The sequence below is a fragment of the Panthera leo genome, chromosome B3 (assembly GCF_018350215.1).
Source record: "Panthera leo isolate Ple1 chromosome B3, P.leo_Ple1_pat1.1, whole genome shotgun sequence".
In the NCBI taxonomy this organism is placed as follows: Eukaryota; Metazoa; Chordata; class Mammalia; order Carnivora; family Felidae; genus Panthera; species Panthera leo.
The window spans coordinates 11,006,305-11,027,324 of NC_056684.1; the positions used below are offsets into that span (position 1 = coordinate 11,006,305).

A 21,020-nucleotide genomic window follows, 5' to 3' on the forward strand; every position below is an offset into this window, starting at 1 on the left:
AATGTTCTTCATGCAAATAAGATCCATTGAGTTTTCCCTGGGCCTTCTGTCAGATGATCCTCAAACTTAATAATTTTCACATCTAATTCAATGCGAAATTAGTCATTAGGTATTAAGACAAAAGCAGGCAGGCTCTCCTATCTCAACAAAGAATCTTTCCCACTGAAGTGGAATTATCTCTGGAATAATTAAGATGGTTGCTGAAGTATGAAAACATTCCATTAACCAGAGTTTCTTTTGTCGAGAGGTACCCACCCCTTTCCCCAAATAAATCGTGATGGCCATGATCAAGGACAAGGAACTACCGAGACCCAAATAATATGATCAAAATGAAATCCTCCTTGGTGTCCTTTCTGAGCCAGAGAACAGAGTTCCTAGTTCGAGGATGCTGGTGATTTCAGCTCAGCAGCGGATGGTCTGCGCCCTAACAAAGGAGATGAAGCCTGCAGTGAAAGGGATGATTGTTTTCCTGGAATGTCCCCAACCTGCCTATTGATTGTTGGCAGTGTTTCCAGAGTTTAGACATCTTAATTACAAAAGAACGCAATGATCGCGAGACGGTGTTTCTATCTGCCAAACATAACCAGCTGGGGGCTTTCGTATTCACTCATTACAGGGAGGTACTGTGGTCGCTAGTTGGGATCCATACCTGTCTCTCTACAGTGTGAAGGTTGGTGTTCAGTGCCACACAGCCAACCAGTCCCTCATCACGGACACATTACCCCATCACAATGTGCCACACACAATAGCAAATCAGCCTTCACTCATTAGCAGTAATTTATGATGATGGAGTCTTAACATCCAATGGGCTTTTGAACATGAAAACAGATACCTCATTGCCCTCTGTTTACGCCCAATGTATTCATCTTCCATATTTGTTTAGCAGTCTACATTTTTAAATCTTGCACAGTCAACATCCCTGTAAATATTTGTATGATTCTTAAATAATGTGTATTTAACCAAGGAAAATTTCTCAATGTTTAAACACAGATTTAGACACTAAAGTAGACAGTTTTAGCATCATTTATTTGAAATGATGTTCCTGAAAAAGTCAGATTATCTTAAATTCTTGAAACCCTGCAAAAACAAACAAAACACATGTAAAGGTCAGTGCGTTTGCAAAAAAAAAGTATAAATGAATGAATATTATAGATTTAAAGTTTCTGAGTGTGTGGGGTGTGTGTGTGTGTGCACGTGCGCGTTCTTGTACATGGTTGCATCATCCGACAGTTGCCTTCCTAAGGTTTTAGTAAATTTTGTGAGACTACTACAGGAAAGAAGAGGCCACCAGCTCTGGTCATTTTTTTAGTTGGGATGTAGGACAGAGTTTCTCAGCCCACAGTGATTCTGAGCATCTAGTTGTCTGACTCCATTCCCATAAGAGCGTTCTTCTCATTATGTCAAAGGATCTTTAAATCCTTCTCTTGGGGTTTTCATTTTTGAAGCTTGGTCTCTTCCATGGAAATGATAAATTTTCAGCTGTGCGTATCTGCCATTTCCTGACCCATTGTTCTGTCATTTTGATGTATTGAGCTTGTCTGTTAACATTATTAAAAACTTATGTATCCCCTATTATTATTTTATTCTAATTAGTTGGGCCATTTAGAGGTTTCATCTCCTAGGAGATGAGATTGAGTCTGTGTAATTAGCTCTCTTCTTTAGGACAGCTGGCTAATTCATCACCTTGGAATGCAGTTGTAGACTCCCGGCTCACCTGTTTATTTTGTGTGACCATGAACGCTGGTGGGTTCTTCCGAGACTTAGGATAATACTTGCTTCATCTGGGACTCAATCTTATCTTTTCTGTTTACACAGGTGGAAACAAGTATACCACATGCCAAATATTCTATATTATTATCACAACAGAACAGAGTTTCCCTAACTCCACTGGCATACCGCTTTCATAATTTTTTTGCCATATCTGCTGACCACCCGTACCATTATTTACCTAAGGCTTATCTTTAAATAACTTTAAATATGCTTGTTTTAACCTGGCATCGTTTTAAGCTATGAGAGCCATGAAAGCACACATTGGATATATCAGTTACATTTCAGTTGACTTTTTTGTAAGGACACATTAAAATAACAGCCTAAGTATTGAAGCGACGGGTTGTCCCCTAATACCCGCACCTGCAGGGACCCCTAGCGCACCGCCAGGAAATGTCATCGTACCATAGTTGAGGGGATCTGGTGGAACACCAAACACCAAGGATTCTACTTGCTGGCAATGATCCAAATAATGTGGTTGCATTCAAAGAATTAAAAACACAACAAGAACAACAACAAATCGCACATTTTTTTAAAGCACCAGTATAAGTGCGGAATCTTAAGTGGTTTATGAAACCACCTGCTTTGAGAAATATAGAGTATAATAAAATAAGACTGAAATGTATAACCTCAATAAGACCTGCCTTCTGACTCTGGTGGTGCTTAATACGGTGCACAAGTCACCAAGTGCTTTTGCCTGCCGTCGGTTCTCACCTGAGCCCCGGGCACCAGGCTGGGCAGGCAGCTTCTTCTGAGTGGGACTGGATGATGAGAAAAGACTACCTGAGGGTGAAGGAACAAATGTAGCAAAGATCTGGGGCAGAGCATCTCCGGAGAGGGAGGAGCCCCTAGTGCATAGCCTTAGGTGGGGAGGGCCTGTTTGGGATCGGAAAGAGTGGGAGCAGGCAGACTGGACTGGAGGGAGAAAGGGGTGTGGTAGGAAGTGTCATCCGATTGCTAAGCAGAAGTTTTGAGCAGGATGGTAATTTGAGTTGATCCCACTGGCCACAGTTTAGGGAATGATTATTTCAGATCAAAAGTCAAGACTCAACTGGTCTTGACCCTACCCTAGTTGGGTTGCTCTGGGACTCCCCGATGTGAGAACTCATGGAAACTTTTTCCAAGGAGTTGGCCATAGACGTGTTGAGAAGAGGTGGGGTTTGACTCAGCATATGTATGTATGTATATATGTGTGTGTGTGTGTGTATATATATATATATATACACACGTGTATATATATATGTACACACGTATGTATGTATGTATGCATTATTTTGTTTTTGAGAGAGAGAGTGAGCAGGGGAGAGAGAGAGAGAGAGCACATCCCAAGCAGGCTCCATGCTCAGCACAGAGCCTGATGCAGGGTTTGATCTCATGACTGTGAGATCCTGACCTGAGCTAAAATCAAGTGTCGGACACTCAACCAACTGAGCCACCCAGGCGCCCCAAGATTGAACATATTTTCTTAACATACATATATAGTCACAAATATTTATCCTAGGTCTATTGATAAATATGCTTATATATACTGATGTAGTTATAACATTTACAATTTATAATTTATAATTAAATTCTATTTTTTCCTTTGAGAAACAAACCCCAAACTCTTTTTTTGGCAGGGCGGGGAAATGGAAGTAATTTGTCATTGCTTATAAAATATCTTACCATTTCCAGTAAACCAAGAAAAGGTGTGATATCGTTTCCCTCGTTGCATTCATTCTCAGTTTAAATGGCTAAATATCAGCCTGTATTTTGAAGCCAGACTCTTCACAGTTGTGGGTGACTTCCCATCGCTAGGTTTCAGCCTGAGCTACTGGGTGACACCCCGGGCTGTTTACTGAGATACACAAAAGCGTGTCAAGAAGGGACCCAGGGGGGCAGAAGACCTGGGAGTGCAGTGTGTGACCATGGCTCTCTGCTTGTCTCTCCCTGCAGTGATCCCGAAGGTCACCAAGCACCTGCTGTCCAACCCCGTGTTCACCTGCATCATCCTGGCCGCCTGCATGGAGATTGCAGTGGTGGCTGGCTTTGCCGCCTTCTTGGGGAAGTACCTAGAGCAGCAGTTTAACCTTACCACCTCTTCTGCCAACCAGCTGCTCGGTGAGTCCGCCTCTCCGTCCCCCGGGGAGGGCAGAGGGCTGCCGTCCTGCGTGTAACACTCTCAGGGTCTACCGAGGCCCCCCAAAGAAAGAGCCCAGGCTCTGCTGTTCCTTTAGCAGCAGTATTCAGGGACTCTGTGTGCAGAAGGCATTTCAAAGTATACTCTTGGGCTCAGATTTGCCAAAAGGATATGATAAAGACCTAGAATATAAATTGTATGTAAGAAGCCTTGTGACAGGCCAGGAGATCAGTAGATGGGTGCGAACTGCAGAACTGAGGAGACGAGGGAAGGAAGGGAGAGGGGAATAAAGACGTGTCCTGAAAGGCTAGCAGGCTTCGGTCAGGTACGTAAAAAAAGTAAGAATATTTCTGGCAGCATGAAACCCGCAGTCAGCAAATACAGAGGTTGGAGGCCATGCACTCCTTTCCTGACCCCTGCCCGTGGCAGACATAATTTATGGATCATGGTACTCCTTCTCCCCAAGAGCCAGCATGGCGTTCCCATCCTTCTCAGTAGTAGTCTACAGGCATCCGTTCCACTGTTTGGAGTTGGCATGGTAAGGAAAACCAATTTGCCCTCAGGGGAAGAGCATTACTAAGGGGGAGTTAGGAAAGTGGCCTCCTCGCAACTGACCAGGGAGACGGGAGAGTTAAGGACTCCAGGGGTCTGGCTCGGACAGCTGGTGGTACCATTTGTGAAACCCGGAAACCTCAAAGAATCAGATCCGTGGGGAAGACGATGGGATCGCTTTTGAAGTTCCTGAGCGCGAGATGCCCGTGGTGTATCCACGTGGCCTCCTGGAGTCGGCGGGAGATCCGGAAGGAGACTCGGGTGAGGCAGAGAGGTTTGGGAGCATCGGTGTATGGATGGAGGACACGGGAGTGAACGTTACGTGATGAGAAGGTGGAGAATTAGAGGAAAAGGGTGAGAGACCAACCGTGAGGAAACAGTGGCATCTGTGGGGGAGTTCGAGAGAAATCCACAGGGCATGAGAGTCCAGGAAGAGATGATTCCAAGAAGGAAGCTGTTAGCTTCCTCCCATTAGTTGCAACAACCAGGACGCCCTTCCACCTGTGTCAGAGCTGTGTCTGAGAAGTGGTGAAGCGGGGAGCCTGTGCGCTGTGTGGAGAGTAGCCCACACAGAGGGACGGCGTAGTCTGTGACTGTAGGACACTTTCCCGAAGCTCAGGTGTAGAGCAGAGGAGAGTGGCCCCAGCAGGCGGGCCGTGTGTGTCGGGGTCCAGGGGATGGGTGGAGATGCTGCATTGCTGGAAAGGTTGGAAAGGTGAGCAGGTTGCTAAGCGTAGGGGAAAGAGCCAGCACGAGGGGATTTGCGGGAAAGAGCAGGGTGTGGATGGACAGCCCTCGACAGAAAGGCTCATCCGTCCTACAAGTGCAGTGGAGAGAAGCATGAGTGTGGCCACTGAGAATCCGGCTGGGACAGCCCTGCATCTGAGAGAGATCTGCGGCCACACGAATGACCTTCTCTGGTAAGTAGGGGCGTCAGATCATCTGCTGAGGGGAATGGTCTTCTTCAGCGCTTCCTGTGTCTTTGCATAACGGCCAATAAACAAATGCAAAGCCGCTAACCCGTCACGAGTCATCAGGAAAACACATAACCACACTGAGATACCACGGACTGATAGCACCGAATGTTGGTGAGGATGTGGAGCAACTGGAACTCTCGCGTGTGGCTGTTAGCAGTGCCCAAAGGTGGGAGCGCTTGGGACAGCTCCTGGGCAGTGCCTGGTAAAGCCAGCGTTTATGCTGGGATCCATCCGTTCTACTTCTGGGCATGTTCCCACCAGAAATGAATGTTGAAATCCGTTCGTTTAGATACGCGTATGTGACAGCGTTCAGAGCCTCCTTGTGCATAATAGCCCCAACTGGATTCAGCCCAGATGTCTGTCGACAGGAGAATGGGTAAATAAATTATGGAATGCTCGTGCAGTCTTCACACAGCATGAGAAAGCAAGCCTTTTCATACCTGTCTCCGTGTGGGTGAATCTGACAGAGTTGAAAGACATCAGGCACAAAAGAGTACATGTTTATATGAGTTCAAAAGAGGAGAAGTTAATTAAAATGATGGAGGCCTTGATGATGGGTACTGTCTTTCCAGGAGGAGGGGGAGGGCAGCCACCAGGGAACCTTCCTGGGCTGCTGGAAATGTTCTAAGCTTGATTGGAGCCGTGGTTATAGGGGTGTATACAGATGCAGGAATTGATTGGCTGTTCCCGTAAGCTTTGTGTACTTCCCAGCACATGATATATCTCAATTAAAAAAAAAAATTAAAAACATACTATGATAATGCAGCTGGGTCACAGCACGTCTCCTTGGGAGCTGCTAGGGTTGCACAAGCCTTCTTTCTTTCTTTCTCTTTTTCTTTTTTTTCTTTTCTTTTTTATTTTTTTTTACTAATAACGCTTTACCATCCACTTCTGTGTTAAGTGTCACTTCCAAGAAGTATTAGCAAAATGCAGGCAGCCCTTTAGTTCCTGTCTGACAGAGATAGGTAAAACGGGTTTCTTTTATAATTAAAGTCATAACTTTTTCGTTATAACCTGGGGTGTCTCTGGTTTCGCCCTCCGGCAGCCAGTTTCTCCATTTCTTCCTCATTCCTGTGCTGCTGTTCTTACGTGCTGATTGCATTTGCTTGGTTGCTTCTGCGCGGTGCAGGGGGCTATGTTTTATTTCAGAATAGACTCCTAAGGTTTCTATTGACAAACAAATCAATACTTTTCAGGGCAGAAGGTCAAAACAACAATCTCGCCTTCTTGCACCTGTTTCTTTCCCAGTAACTCTGTCTGTCAGAGGGCCTGGCAGGGGAGGACCTTGCGGAGAGGCCACCTGCTGGCCCATCTGTCAGTCCGTCTGTCTGACAGTCCACACAGCATGTGTGCCCTCTCCCTGTGTCCTGCTCGGGGCCTCACTTTAATCAGCATGGACCCTGGAGGGCGGGCGGTGGGGACAGAGCGAAATACTGGGAGCACCAGGCAAGGCTCTCATCAGAAAGTGCTTGGTTCCTACAGACCCAGGGGATAGGGCCCAAGCAGTCATCCCTGGGCCTTTGTGCGTGGCTCTGTGCCAGCCTTGAAGCCATCAACAAATGGGACAGAGTCCCGAAAAGAGCTACATAGATGATTAAGGCGCTGATGGCATGGATTTATGCATGAAGGTAAAAAGGACTCAATCTGCATAGGTTAACGTAATGAGGATAGTTTCGGGGAAGTTCTGATAACTGAATGCTAAGGCGGCACACACATCAGGGAGGAAGAGAGAAGGCTGATGATGGCTGGGAGAAAAGGCGCCGAAAGCCTGTTATTGCCATAGTTACCATCATCACCAGGTGATGCTCCCTGCGGTCTCTGCTAGGAAATGAAACAAAGCACATGCCTGCTCTCTGGGCGTGGGCATGTCCTCCCAGTGTTCATTCACACAGATCCAACCTGCTCACCTTTCCATGCATCCTGAAAATGAGCCTCAGCGCCCCGCTCTGTGCTAGGCACACAGAACCGTGTGGACTGAGCGGGATGGAAAAGGTTCTTGGGCTCAGGGAAGCTTCGTCTGGGGAGGGGGAGAGTGAACAAGAAACAAGAGAACTAAAAAGGAATGAGGCAGCTTCAGACAGTGGGGAGAGCCATGAAGACAATAAAATGGGGGTGAGGAATGATAGGGAGGCCCCTGGGTGGAGTGTAGGACCACTCTAGATGGTGTGAGCTGGGAAGGCATCTCTGAAGGGAGTACGGGGCCAGCCAAGTGGAGACATAGTGCAAGAATGTTCCAGGAGGGGGATCAGCAAGTGTAAAGCCTGGGGGGACCTGAATGGGCTTGGTCCATCCCGGGGAGGGAAAGGAGGAACAGTGGGCATGGGGTGAGCAGAGAGAGGCACTTTGGGGGCTAGGTCGTGAAGGTCGTTTCTACGCCAAGAACAAGGGAAAACCAAGTAGACATTCCAAGAGCATCAGGTAACACAGAGATCTTTGTTTCATTTAAATGTGACTTGAGCTATTTTCTTGCAGAGCTCAGCCTTCCTGATTATGTTTTTCTTACCCTAATATTAAAATTAATTTGCATTCTTTTAGCACATACCAGCTGGTTGGTGTAGTCGATTGACCTAGAGGTCTGTTGATTAGCAAGAAGGAGGCAGCCTGCCCTGGGAAATTGGCCATGTACTATCTACATGGTGAATAAATGACACACGGCTAATTTAAAGCTGAGTTTTAGATGAAGCAAATCAGAACAAAGCAAAGACCAAACAGGAGATTGGAACTCTAGGACCCTTCGGCCCTTCTAAAATTCCATGAGCCTCTGAGAATCAGAAATAACAGGTTTATGGTCCTGTTGCCTTGCAGATAGCTCCGTTTATAAGACAGGGGGGAAATTTTATGCCAATTACTCACCAAGAATTAACAAAACGATTTGATTGATGCTACTTCCGGAGAGGTCTGGGAGCTGGTTAAAAGGCCACCTGCATGGGCCGGTGAGTCCTAGGACCTTTGTTTACACACTGCCAGGCCTTTCCATGAAGACCTCCTTGACTAATGAGAAAAAGAGAGAAAACCCCCAAATGATCTTGAGTCCCCTTTTCCCACGTCATCTCAAAATGCATAGAGAGCACATTAGTGCTCCGTGATCTTTACATCCCTGAAACATGTGTTCCAAGTCTGTCTGTCTTTGTCTCTTGGCTGTTCCCATGCCAGCCGTGTCTTTCCCATGAGGGTACCTCACTTAGCATGATAGGTGTAGGTATTTGGACCCCTAATAACAGAGTGTGTACATGTGTGTCTCCCCCAGTTTTCTGTGAGCTCCCTGAGGCCAGAAATAAGGCCCTTTGTGGAGACCTGGGGGTGGAGGGCAGCATGGAGAAAGGGGTGCAGTCGTGGTATCCCTGGGAATTCAGGTTGGACAGGGTTCAGCCCCCAGCCTGGCACTCATCTGTTGTATTGACTGGTCCCGGTTTCCCTGCTAACAGTTTCTGCTCCTCTGTTTTTCTCCAGGGATGACTGCAATCCCATGTGCCTGTCTGGGGATCTTCTTGGGTGGTCTCCTGGTGAAGAAGCTCAGTCTTTCCGCCCTCGGGGCCATTCGGATGGCCATGCTCGTCAACCTGGTGTCCACAGCTTGCTATGTTTCCTTCCTCTTCCTGGGCTGTGACACGGGCCCTGTGGCTGGGGTTACTGTTCCCTATGGAAACACGTAAGTCCCACAAATGTCTGTTTCCGCCCCTGCCTGCCCAGGGGATGCCATGGTAGGGTAACAGAGCCAGCTTTGTCTCTGGTGACCATGAATGGAGGGTTTGATGATGCCTCTGTATCTTCCTCCCAGTGCCGGAGAATCAACGTGGACCTCATGGGTAGAGGGTGCAAGGCCATTCCACTCAACAGCTGTCTCCCGGGACGGCCGGGAACACATGGGGGGAAATCATCCTACATTCACTCCCCACAGTACTCCTGTTACCATTTTTAGCATTTGACCTTAGGAATAATTAAAGATAACACAGAGAAATTTTATTTTAAAATTCATCTTAGGGGCTCCTGGGTGGCTCAGTCAGTTAAGCATCCAAGTCTTCATTTCGGCTCACGTCATGATCTCACTGTTCATGGGTTCGTACCTTGTCAGGCTCTGTGTTATCAGTGCAGGGCCTGCTTGAGATTTCTCTCTCTCCCTCTTTCTCTATCCCTTCCCCACCTGCTCTCTAGATAGATAGATAGATAGATAGATAGATAGATAGATAGATAGATAGATAGATAAAAACTTTAAAAATTTCAGCCTAAAAGGAAAGACAGAATAGATTACAACCATTCCTGAAATTTTCAGGAGCTATCATTAGGCTCCCATAGTAATTATAGGGTCTCATCCACAGTAGGTATTGATAAGTATGGGAGGGCAAAGGAGGTGGGGAATAAAAGAGGGAGAAGTGAAGGAAGTTAGTTCTTATGGGACACTTTTTTTTCTAGTTATTATCCCAAGGCTTTGACTAGAGTCCAACTAGAATTGCCCCAGAGGGAATTAGGAAGAGTCCAGCATCCACAGCTGTCCCCCTTTCTGTGTGAGACTTGGAAGCTGCTTGGGGATCAGCCTGGAGCACCAAGGGTGCAGCAGAGTTGGCCTGCAGGATACCAGTTCCTCCTCCTCCAAGCAGGCCATCAGGCTTTCTCCTATAGTCCTGTATCTAGAAGGTATAGGCACCCGCAGGGTCAAGCAGGCTGAATGTGGGAACACAGGTGAAGGCAGCTGTCTGTATATTCATGCATAGTCCACGCATTTGTGTGCCCCTCCGTCCCCTTTTCCACCACCGTGGCCACTTCTGCCCCCACCCCAGCCCCGGTTCCTCCCCCTCCCAAATGTGGCACCTTCTGGTTTGTGCATACCATGAATAACAGCTTTTGGAGAGAACGACTGCCAGCCTTAAACTGTGCCAGCTCTCAAGTAGTAAACTTGTAGCGGTTCAAAGCATAGGGTCTTACGATAATGAAGTTCTTCTTCATTAAAAAAAGAAAAAAAAAAAAAAGGCTCAGGGACTATGGTCCAACTGCTAACTCTCCCCAGATTGGTAGAGCTCCAGAACCCCCTCCCCCTTTCCCATGTACAAGGTGGGTATGTTTGGGCAGGCGACTCAGCCTGGTTGTGCCTCAGTTTCTCTCTTATCAACCCCATGGGGTTACACAGAGAATAAGTGAAATATAATCCGTGCAGTACCGTGAATAGTGCCTGCCACATAAATTGTCAGATATCACCGTCATTGTCATTACTATGAAGCGTTCTTGAACCCTGGGAGGCTCAGCTGAAAATAACGGGGCTGGAAGGAGAGCCTGCCTCTCTTTCGGAGCTCACAACGCCCACTCCGCCCTTTTCCTCTTTGCAGTTTGCAGGCTCTGGGTAATTGTGCCTTTAATGGTACAAAAGGAAATTTAAAATAACTCGTGTTCTTTTTCTCAGGAAGTTGAATCACACAGACGATAGTTATGGAAGCCAGTCTAGTTGAGGTGGTGTTAAGCGTCGTGAGGCCTACTGCCTGCTGGGGAGGGACAAAACAGAGACCAGGCCTGCCCCGAGGAAGGGAGAAGTCTGTGTTCAGCTCTGCCAGGAGGAGTTGCTGGGTCAGGGAAGGAGGAACGGGCTGAGCTGCAGCAATCATGAGCAGCATCCTGGAGGAGGTGGCCCGGAGCTGAGCCCAGAGGGCACGTTGGTGCAAATGATGAGAAGAGGCTTCTTCCGCCTCCGGGCAGAGGAAGCGCGCAGCCTGGCACCGTTGCTTCTGCGCGTGCGCGGCGTCTCTCAGCAGAGGCGCCAGGCCGGTCCTTGTGGGACGGGGAGGGGGAGATCCGAGGAGGAGACGGCAGGGGTGCCAGGTGACTCATCACAGCAGAGGGCGGAGCGATCCAATCGAAATTGACCTTCCTTTGATGGATTCCATCTTTCGGTTCTTTTCCAGCTCAGCGCCTGGCGTGGCCCTGGACCCCTACTCACCCTGCAATAAAAATTGTGAATGCCAAACCGATTCCTTCACTCCCGTGTGTGGGGCAGATGGCATCACCTACCTGTCTGCCTGCTTCGCTGGCTGCAACAGCACGGTATTGGTGATTTTCTAACCGGAGGGGATGGGGCAGGGGACGCGGGCAGACAGAGTAGTTTAAAACCCACGGTCAAGGTCAGCAGTGGGCCACCACATGTGTTCTATACTTTGTGTTCCTGCCCTGTGACTGTTTCCGACTCTACCGCAGTCCAGTGGAGGATCCTCAGCAGAGTGGGTAGACTGCCGGGTCTTTCAGGCCTTCCTGCTAAATCAAGTAGGTTTCCAGAAAGTGTCACGGAGCAACCAAAAGTTAAAAAGAAAAAAATTCAAAGGAAGCTGTACATATGGAGCCAGAGAAAAAGATTATGGTTCAAGACACAAAGGATGTCAGTGGAATAGCCTGACTCTACCGGTAATGAGCTCCCCATCAACAGAAATATGTAAAGGAAGGCTAGAATACCATTTATCAGAGAAGTCTTCTTCTAAACCTGAGACTATCTGACACTAATTCAACCTCTTCCTTTTCTGTTTCCTTTGCCTTATTATTCTCAACTAGGTACCTCCCACTTTTACCCATCCCCCGCCCCACACTAAACTGTTTTTTGTTTTCCCCCCTTGTCAGTATGAATTTTCCAATTGGCTATCAGCCTGCCGTTTTCCATGTTCTCTGCTTGAAAACCTGATGCTAAGGGACTGACTAGTCACCAAGTCATGCTTATACACCTGCCTGTCTTCTGCATCCACATCACCACTGCCCTGGTGCCAGCCCTCCTGGTCTCTCCCTTGGACCAGTGTGGCAGTTGCCCAACTGTCCCCACAGCTCAGGGTGGCCCCCTTCTGGCCCATCTTCTACACTGCAGCCGAAATGATGTCTGCAACACTGCAGAGGACCCTGTCTAATGCTACCCTGTCACCTATGAGATAAGATCTAGGCACTGAACTGGCTTTGTATGTGCCTTCAGCGCAAGTCTGTTCTCAGCCATTCTCTCTAGCTCTATTTCCTTTTAGTTTGTGGTATTCAGCTTCCCCCACACAACGTGTATGCCTTTTCACACTTCTCTCCCCATTTGGACAACTCCTACTCAACTGTCGGTACCCTACTCGAATTCCCCCTTCTCTGTGAAAACATCCCTTCTCTTCTTTAGCTTTGATGTTCTTGCCTCTGTGGTTCTCTGATCTGTCTCTCCTGAAGGCTTCTCTCTCATTTCACTGCAGTGATCTGCTAAGCGTATTTGTCGTCTGCTGTGATCTGTGAGTTTCCTGAGTGAGGGCTGTCATCCAGGAGTGCTCTGTAAATGTTAAGGAATGCATAGGTGAAGAGAAAGATAAGAAAAAGGCTAGGTGACTGCTTTAGAGGAATTCAGAGTTGGAATTATTTGTTTCTTGTCCTGCTCACATTCTGTATCTTTTAGAGGCAGCAATTTCTCTGAAGGAAGAGAAATCGATCACTTATTTTCATCTCCAAAGATTTCATTTTTCTTTGCTTTTAACATTTAGATTCCTGGCCAGTTATTAACATTTTTCTATTGAGAAAATAAATCCCGATGGTGGGGGGATGGTGGTAGTGGTGCTGGTGGAGAGAAACTGATTTTTTTTTTTTAATTAGATGATAAAGCAATTTCTTTATGTGACTGGAAACGAATTTTAGAATGGGATGGGGCCTTGTGAATGGTTAAAATAAAAGTATAAGCTATTCTTTTTCATGACAACAATTTTATTAACATCTTAATAGCCAAAAAGTTATATAAATCAGTTTTGGTTCTTGTCCTGCTTTAGGAATTAAATTGACTCAGTATAGGCTGGTATCCTGAGACCAAACAGGTCTCTATTCCACAGCATTCTCTGACAGCCAAAAAAAAAAAACTTGTCTTAAAAATTGCATATCCCTTGATCTTGCATGTACGAGTCTTCCTGAATAAGAGCCTCGCCGGCCAGTGAGTCTTTGCAGCTGCTGAAACAGGAATGTGTAGAATGCAGTTATTGGATAGTGAGCTTCTCTGATTCCCTCTGGATATACTGTTCCTTCTCCAGACACCTGCCTTTTCCTCACATTGCTGGAGGCCTCCTAAGGCCTCCTATCATCTGCTGGGGTGCAGGCCAATCAGAGAGGTTCTCCTCCCGCGATTACAAGTGAGAGATTGAGGTAGCCCCGGGCCCCAGGACCCGGTGGGAGTCACATTTCTCCTCCATGGAGGCAGATCTCAGGACGTCCTGGCTGTCAACAGGTCGATGAGGTCACGCCTATCCCGGAAAGGGGCCCTTGTGACGACCCAGCCTTAAAAACAACCCTAACTGTAGAGGTCGCAACAGCAGCAAACTTTTTCAAGAGCCTGCGTGGGCCAGGCAACAGGCCTTCCACATGTCACTCATGGTCCGGGACGGCTTGGCCTGGAGCCAAAGAAATCTCAGGCCACCATCCAAAAATGAGCAGAAAGCAATTTCAATCTTCTAAATCTCTGCTGCAGTATTTTGGGAAAATGCCAAATGGTGGATTATATCCCTGGTACATTCGCTCCCTCCTTCGTTCCCAACTCTTGGCCTCCAAGCTCTCAAAAAAGCTCTTCCGCAAGCTGAAGCCTTCCTCATCCGTCTTCCCAATTTCCCTTTTTCCTTATTATTCCTTCACCGTCTGCTGGAGTCCTCTAGCTTTCCAGGTGTGAGCGCAGCCATTCTTACCCCTGCACCCCCGGCCCTGTGTGCGTTTTCCCGTCGATCCTCCCGGCAACCTGGGGAGGGAGGTGTTATTTTCACTCCTGATGACAAACTAGTCACTTGCCCCGGCTCGCGCAGAGCATGGTGGTGGTGGCGCTGGAATGTGGATTGGTCTGACCCCAAACCCAGTGTCTTCCTCTGACTCTGCGACTGACCTCTTGAGGATGCTTACCTTCTTCTTCCTTGAAAGGACTTCACTCATGCGCTCCATAGTCAGGACATTGCCTTCAGAGGCTGGCCCTGCTGCCTCTGCAGCCTCAACCTCCCCACTTCTCCCACCTGTTGAAGAACGACTTATTATGTTGAACTTCATGGGGTTCCTCTGACACACCCAGCTCTCCCTTACCTCCAGGTCTTGTCACGTGCTGCTCCTTTTATACCTCCGGGCCTTTGCACACGCTGCTCCTTTTATACCTCCGGGCCTTTGCACACGCTGCTCCTTTTATACCTCCGGGCCTTTGCACATGCTGCTCCTTTTCTCAAGGAGAGTCTTCCCTTAAGCCCTTCAGATGCACAGTAGTTCTTTTTCTGCAGCTGAGAAGCCTCCTCCCCACTTATTACTTCTTCCAGGGCTGCATTAGAACCTCGTCCTGCAGAGTCCTCCGGCACCTGCTCTGTCCTGCAAGGTCAGACCCTCCCTCCCCAGTCCCCAAGAACAGCTTATTGACTCCGCATCTCCCTCACTGGGCTCCAGTGTCCAGCAATGGGGTTGGGGTTTTCTTGTGGACCCTTGCATTTCCAGTGCCAGCCATGGCTCTGGATAAAGGCCCCAGGCTTCCTGAACACCTGGCTGGAGGCCCCGTGCTGTCCCCAGGAAGCCACGGGTGAGAATACTACTTCCTTGAATAGCATTTGGCAGGCCAGTAGGTTGGCCAATGCAGATTTTAACACTAAAGCTCCAGTCCTTGTTCATGTCTCGCCCACTTGTAACTTCCATCAGAACCTGTGAAAATTTCCCATAACTCTATTAAATGTGAATACGTCACCAGTCACATAATTCTGATTATAGGGAAATCTGGTTGGCATTAGTGGTTTGCTGATGTTAGACTTTCCTTGACGCCCTGGCTTGGGTTTTGTATTTTATTTTCTTATTGCCTATCTCCTTGAGTGACAGCAATGAAAGTTTCCAGGATCGCATTGACTGCACAATTTCTAATTTGTCTCCTTGCATACGACTGGGAGGGGTGACAAAAAAGATTGCGAGTTAATTTTGTAAGCTTCCTTTGGCATGGATATATTGCCCAGATTGTTCCTGTACCTTTCACTCTCAGAAGTAATTATTCCAACAGAAAGTGTGTTGGTATGCTGCTGACTGACTGCTGGAAGTTGTATCCTTTTGATGTACTGAATAATCGACTAAAACAAACAAACAAAAAGGCTTGTATCAGCCACCAGTAGAACGTTGGAAGTCAATACAGGTCCAGCACAGCAGTTTGTAGGCGACTAATGAGAGATGACTAATCTATGCCCCCCCCATTCAGACAACCCCCCCCCCCCATTCAGGCAATGGATATGTGTCGAGCACCTATCTGAGAAGAGCCTGGAGCCAGTTCTGTGGAAGGGTGGAGGGGAGGGGAAGGGCGGGAGACCCATTACGGATGCACGCAGGCAGTTTGTTGTTGACCGTCGTGGATCTCAGCCCTGCCTGCCTATTAGGATTATTTGAGAGCTTTTAAACTATGAGGCCTGAGCCTCATCCTTAGAAAGTCTGATTTCCTTACTGTGGGATAGGACCCAGGTATCTGTATCTTTTGAAAGCACCCTCCCCCCGCCCCACACCAAATGTTTCTGGAATGTAACAGAGGTTGAGAACCACTGTGCCCCCTACAGAGCATCTCCAGCTTGGCATTGCTGACATTTGGGGCTGTGTCTGTCTTCAGCAGCATCTCTGAGCTCTACCCACCAGATGCCACTGGCAATGCCCGCCCATTTGTGAAACCGCCAATGTCTCCAGATACTTCTACAGGTTGTGGTTGGGGGCAGGATCCCCCACAGTTGAGAACCACTACTCCAGGAGAAGGGATGGGTTCCTAAGTTTTTATCTTTCGAGAAACAGTGTCCGAGCTGACGCTGAACATCCAGCCTTCGACGTCCTTTCCCTTCTCACCTTTGTGTGGTCAGGCACTCAGGAAACTGAACTGGAGACTGGAGGTGCTGTGTCTGCGAAGTGCAGAAGAAACGAACCGATTGCTTATACACCCTCTCTGCCCTACGGATGTGCTTACTGTGTCCTGAAGCAAGGTTTAAATGGCCTGCGCATTTCCTACATAGATCTGGGTTCCTGGCCTCTCTGTAAAAGTTGGACGAGAGCTGACTTGGCCCTGGCGCCCTCGCAGGGCAGCGACGGGCTGGAGCTGAGAAATGGTCAAACCCACAAACAAGGCATTTGATCTCCTCTTAGCCGTAGTCCCCACCACTGGCTACCCCTTACACCTGTGCCAGTTTTCTTACCTGTTTCCTGTCTTGCCCTCAGAGGTGTGGAGTTTGCAAGCCCTCTCATAGAGCCTGGCCCGGTTTGTCAGAACTGATTTAAAAGTGTGTACTCGTTCAGGCGATGGCTTGTCAGAAGATGTGACTGTTCTGAAATAAAGCCCAGCTAGGGCATTGCCACCTGAACCCCTACTGTATCTCAGGGCCTGAACTAGGCACTAGAAATAGAGAACTGGGGGGCACCTGGCAGGCTCAGTGGAAAGGCGTGTAACTTTTGATCTCGGGGTTGGGATTTCGAGCCCCCACGTTGGGTATAGAAACTACGTAAATAGATAGGGGCACCTGGGTGGCTCAGTCGGTTAAGCATCCAACTTTGGCTCAGGTCATGATCTGTGGTTCATGGGTTCAAGTTCTACATCAGCCTCTGTGCTGACAGTCTGGAACCTGCTTCAGATTCTGTGTCTCCCTCTCTCTCAGCCCCACCCCTGTTCATCCTCTCCCTCCCTCCCTCCCTCTCCATGTCTGTCTGTCTGTCTCTCTCCCTCTCTCAAAAATATTTAAAAAAATTTTAGGGGCACTTGGGTGGCTCAGTTGGTTAAGCATCCAACTCGGCTCAGGTCATGATCTCATGGTTCGTGGGTTCAAGCCCCACGTTGGGTTCTGTGCTGACAGCTCGGAGCCTGGAGCCTGCTTCGGATTCTGTGTCTCCCTCTCTGCCCCTCCCCCTGCTGACACTCTGTCTCTCTAATATAATTAAACATTAAAAAAAATAAAAAATTTTAAATTAAAAAAAAAAGAAAAGAAATACAGAGCTAGAAAGGTAGGAGCTCATGTTTACTGTGAGATGAGATACAACGTACAGATAGAATTATGTACAAAGGAACACCCACGAGCGACAGCTAACCTATTAAGCGAAACGAGCATATTATAAAACAATATACCCGATTATGATCCCTTTTAGTAAAGAAAAGGAAAAAAATCTAAACACTTGTATATCTTTACGTGGAAAGATCTATACAGAAGATGTACACCCAGCTGCTCATAGCACATTACCTCTGGCTAGAGACTGAAGCATTAATTTTCATGTTTCCTTCACATTTTCTGCAAACTCCTAAATGATCCAAAATGAGCACGTATCCTTTTTTTCAATAAGGAAACAAAACTTTTTTTTTTTTTTTTTTTTTTTTTTTTTATGAAAAGATAATAACCTGACAGTAAAGGATGGGTGGTTACGTGCCCATAAGAGGAAGACACAGACACATGGAGAGATCAGGAAACCCAGAGTGTAAACCCGCTCACGCAGGGATTGCTTCAGGGCGGGTGGAGCTGCGAGGGAGGGGTGCAGATGTTTTCCCCCCAGAGGAGGAATAGCGGCAGGGGAGGCTTCTCGTGTAGGAGGAGTGGGTATCAGGTGGTGGAGAGGCCCGGAAGGATATTCCAGCATGGACTGTGTGTGAGTGCGGGGCTGATGGGAAGGCCTAGACTCTGCGATATGGGGACAGATCCCGTTTGCAGGAGAGAGAACAAGAAGGAGAGACACAGGGACGTGATGCTCACTCCTAGCAGCAGCCACATCCTTCCCCTTCTGTCTCCTGCCCACGCTTCCTTCCCGAGGTGGCTGGAGCAAAGCGTGGGCCTTGCTGCTCCCCGAAGACCAGCCCTTTCCTCCCCTTGCTGCAGGAGATAATTAAGGCTCTGCCCGGATGTGCTCTGGCTCCTGTGTTACCAGTGATGGGAGCGAAAGGTGGACGGAGGTCTTGCTTTCATCTGAGAATTTTTCTCCCTGGCCATTATCCTTCAGCCAGTGACCCTGAAAGGGAACAAGAGAGTCTATTTCTTCTTGCAGTTTTTCAATATCCCCTTTGCCTCTAGGCACGTAGGTTGTCCTGCACGTTGTGATGAGCGTTGAGGCCGTTACCTAAAAATGCCAGCTTGGGTTGGGCCAATGAGGTGAAGAGAGTCCAAGCTACCAAAGGACAGTAATAAACGACAGGAGGGTGTCTGAGGAACTTCGTCGAATCATGAAAGGAACTGTTAAGTGTCTAGGACGCACAGGAGCGCGTTGTCACTGGAAGGAAAAGGTCCCAGTGTTTCGTGGTGGTATGGCAGCCCTCTGCCGTCCCCTTATCAGGATGTGATGACAAGGGATCAGAGGTCTCACAGACAGAAGCGGGACAGAGCACTGTGCGTCCTAGCATTCTCTGTGACAAACTCTCCTTTAAAGCACAGGACTGGAGCCCGAGTTTTAATAGAAATGGCCATTTCTGCCTCGTAACTGAATACATTACAGAAAGAAAACCAGAAAGAATATTCCAGAATTTGGGGGAGTAACTCTCTACCTTTCCACGTTTCACAGCAGGCTCTCAGTATAAATCACTTCATCACCCCCATACCTGTCCCCTCGCAAAAGTCATCTTTCAACCTAGAAATCAGTTTTATTTGTGCAATTAATTGATCCAAGAAGCAAACACAAACAACTTCATTTGCTGGTATTTTCGAAACATTGCAGATAAGTCTTTTTTTTTTTCCTTATAATAGGAGCCATCAAAAATAGCATGCTTCTGATTTCCTTCGTCAATAGAAAATTAATCCAAGATTCTAAAGAGTAATTTTTCTATTTTCATGGTCTCCAGCTTTATTGCAATTATTTATCCCCATCATTATATGTGAATGGAAACATTTCTCAGTCTAAATTAATGACTGAATGTGGAATAGGAGTCCGATTTTCAGTGACTACTCTTCATTGATTTCTTCTTTATTTTCTAATGCTCTGGAGTTCTTCATTTTTTTTTGATAGATGATGTATTTGTATTGTTCAGAAGTCAAAAAATATAAAAAAGAGGGAGTGGTATCTCTCCTTTGCACTCTGTCTCCTGTTCACCTATTTTCCAACCCACTGCTCTGCCAAGTAGGTAATTACTATGATTAGTTTCTTGTGTCTCCTGGATTTTAACGCATATCCAAGGTCTTTCTGATTCCATACCTCGTTGTTTGTGGGTTTTTTATGGTTAATAATTTATATTGGTGTTCTTTCCATATCCATACGGGAAGAACACTCTTGTATCTTTTTTTTTTTTTTTTTCTTACGGCTACGTGGTCTTTCCTTGCCTGGATCCGTAGGAACCTGTTTAACCAGCCCCTGTGATGGGTGTTCAGATCGCTGCATAACTTTGGGTCTTGGAAACAGTGTTGTGGCTCACATTGTACTTACATCATGTTGTGCGCGGGCCCATCTGTCTGTAGGATAAGTTCTTATAGAATTTACAAGCGAGTCCCCTTCTGTCCTCTGGGTCACCGCTGGTTCCAAAGCTTTGCCTGGCCTCCTGTGCGAGCACAGTGGTCGTCTGGTTATCAACATGCTATGTCAGGATGCACTTATTTCCAAGAAAGCCAGGTCCTGCTCCCACCTCCCGCCCCAATATGTGGCGCCAGACAGAGAATGTAACTCCTTCCCCTAGGTTGGTGAGCCGGGAAGACGTTCCCTTGAAACAGAAGTGGAAAGTTGGACGTTTTCCAGGTCAGGAATGATGCACCAATCTCCCAGAGCCTAGTGCACTTTGGCAACAGTGAAATATATTGGGGACTGCCAGGGACAGCACTTGATTCAGGCCATGACTGTCTACAGGTGGCTTCTGAGATCCATCTGCTTTTAGGACTGGCCAGATGGAACTGTTATATACAGACAGGGTGAGAATTAGGATCCTAGTCTCTGTCATCTCCTTAGTAAAGTGAATCGTTCTGTCACATCCAGGTTATCTCTGTATTTTCGAGCTTCCTGCTCCTCAGAACTTTTGCAAGTTTAGGGGTTCCCACGTGGATGCCCGGTTAATATCAGCGGAAGAAGGGCTGTTCCCCCCCCGCTTCCTTTCTATTTGGGATGGCAGTCTGAAAGCCCCCCAGGAGGAAAGTCGTCTCTTACGGTTAGGCACCCTGGGGAAGGCGAAACCTTGTGTCTTCATCTGTGGTTCCTCCCACCACACGTGGACTCTGGGTGGACGTTTCTTCGCACATAGCTGCCTCTGTGGCCAGAGTCCCCACAGCCCCTTTAGCACGACATGCAGGTCCATCTCTTGTGTCATCTAAGCCCAAATGAAGGATGTGACGCTCTCTCTTGCCGTGTGACCACAGGCCCAGCATGTTCCCTTAGATTTCCCTCTTGGAAGGGTTGCAGGAATGTCCCAGGTGCCTGTCCCCCCCGCCCCCCCCAAGACCGTGGGACCCCCCAGCATTTCCAGATGCTGTCATTGTGTTGGACTGGGTCCTCTGCCCAGAAAGGAGTCCCATCCATGTCCCTGCTCCGACCCTCTGGCTTACCTCCTCCCCAGCCTCTTCCACGGCTCTTCTCAACTAAGTCTCAATAAATAAATACAGATTTGCCGACAGCCTCTGGGAGGGACCCAGCCATCTCCAGCTTCTCTCCTGGCCACTTGCCAGACGACATCTGCCCTGGTTGCATTTCTTACTTCTGCTCTTGTGGTGTTAATGACCCTACAA

The 21,020-nt window shown here is 47.7% G+C and overlaps 1 protein-coding gene across 2 annotated transcripts in view; it reads left to right on the forward strand.

The window, feature by feature from the left end:
* The window catches only part of SLCO3A1 (solute carrier organic anion transporter family member 3A1), a 310,466-nt gene that overhangs the window by 252,737 nt on the left and 36,709 nt on the right, over positions 1-21,020 (forward strand). For both annotated transcript variants that reach the window (XM_042941078.1, XM_042941077.1), the window contains exons 5-7: positions 3,703-3,867; positions 8,866-9,064; positions 11,304-11,442. In XM_042941078.1, coding sequence (XP_042797012.1) covers positions 3,703-3,867; positions 8,866-9,064; positions 11,304-11,442 — 503 coding nt within the window. The remainder of the gene's footprint in view (positions 1-3,702; positions 3,868-8,865; positions 9,065-11,303; positions 11,443-21,020) is intronic.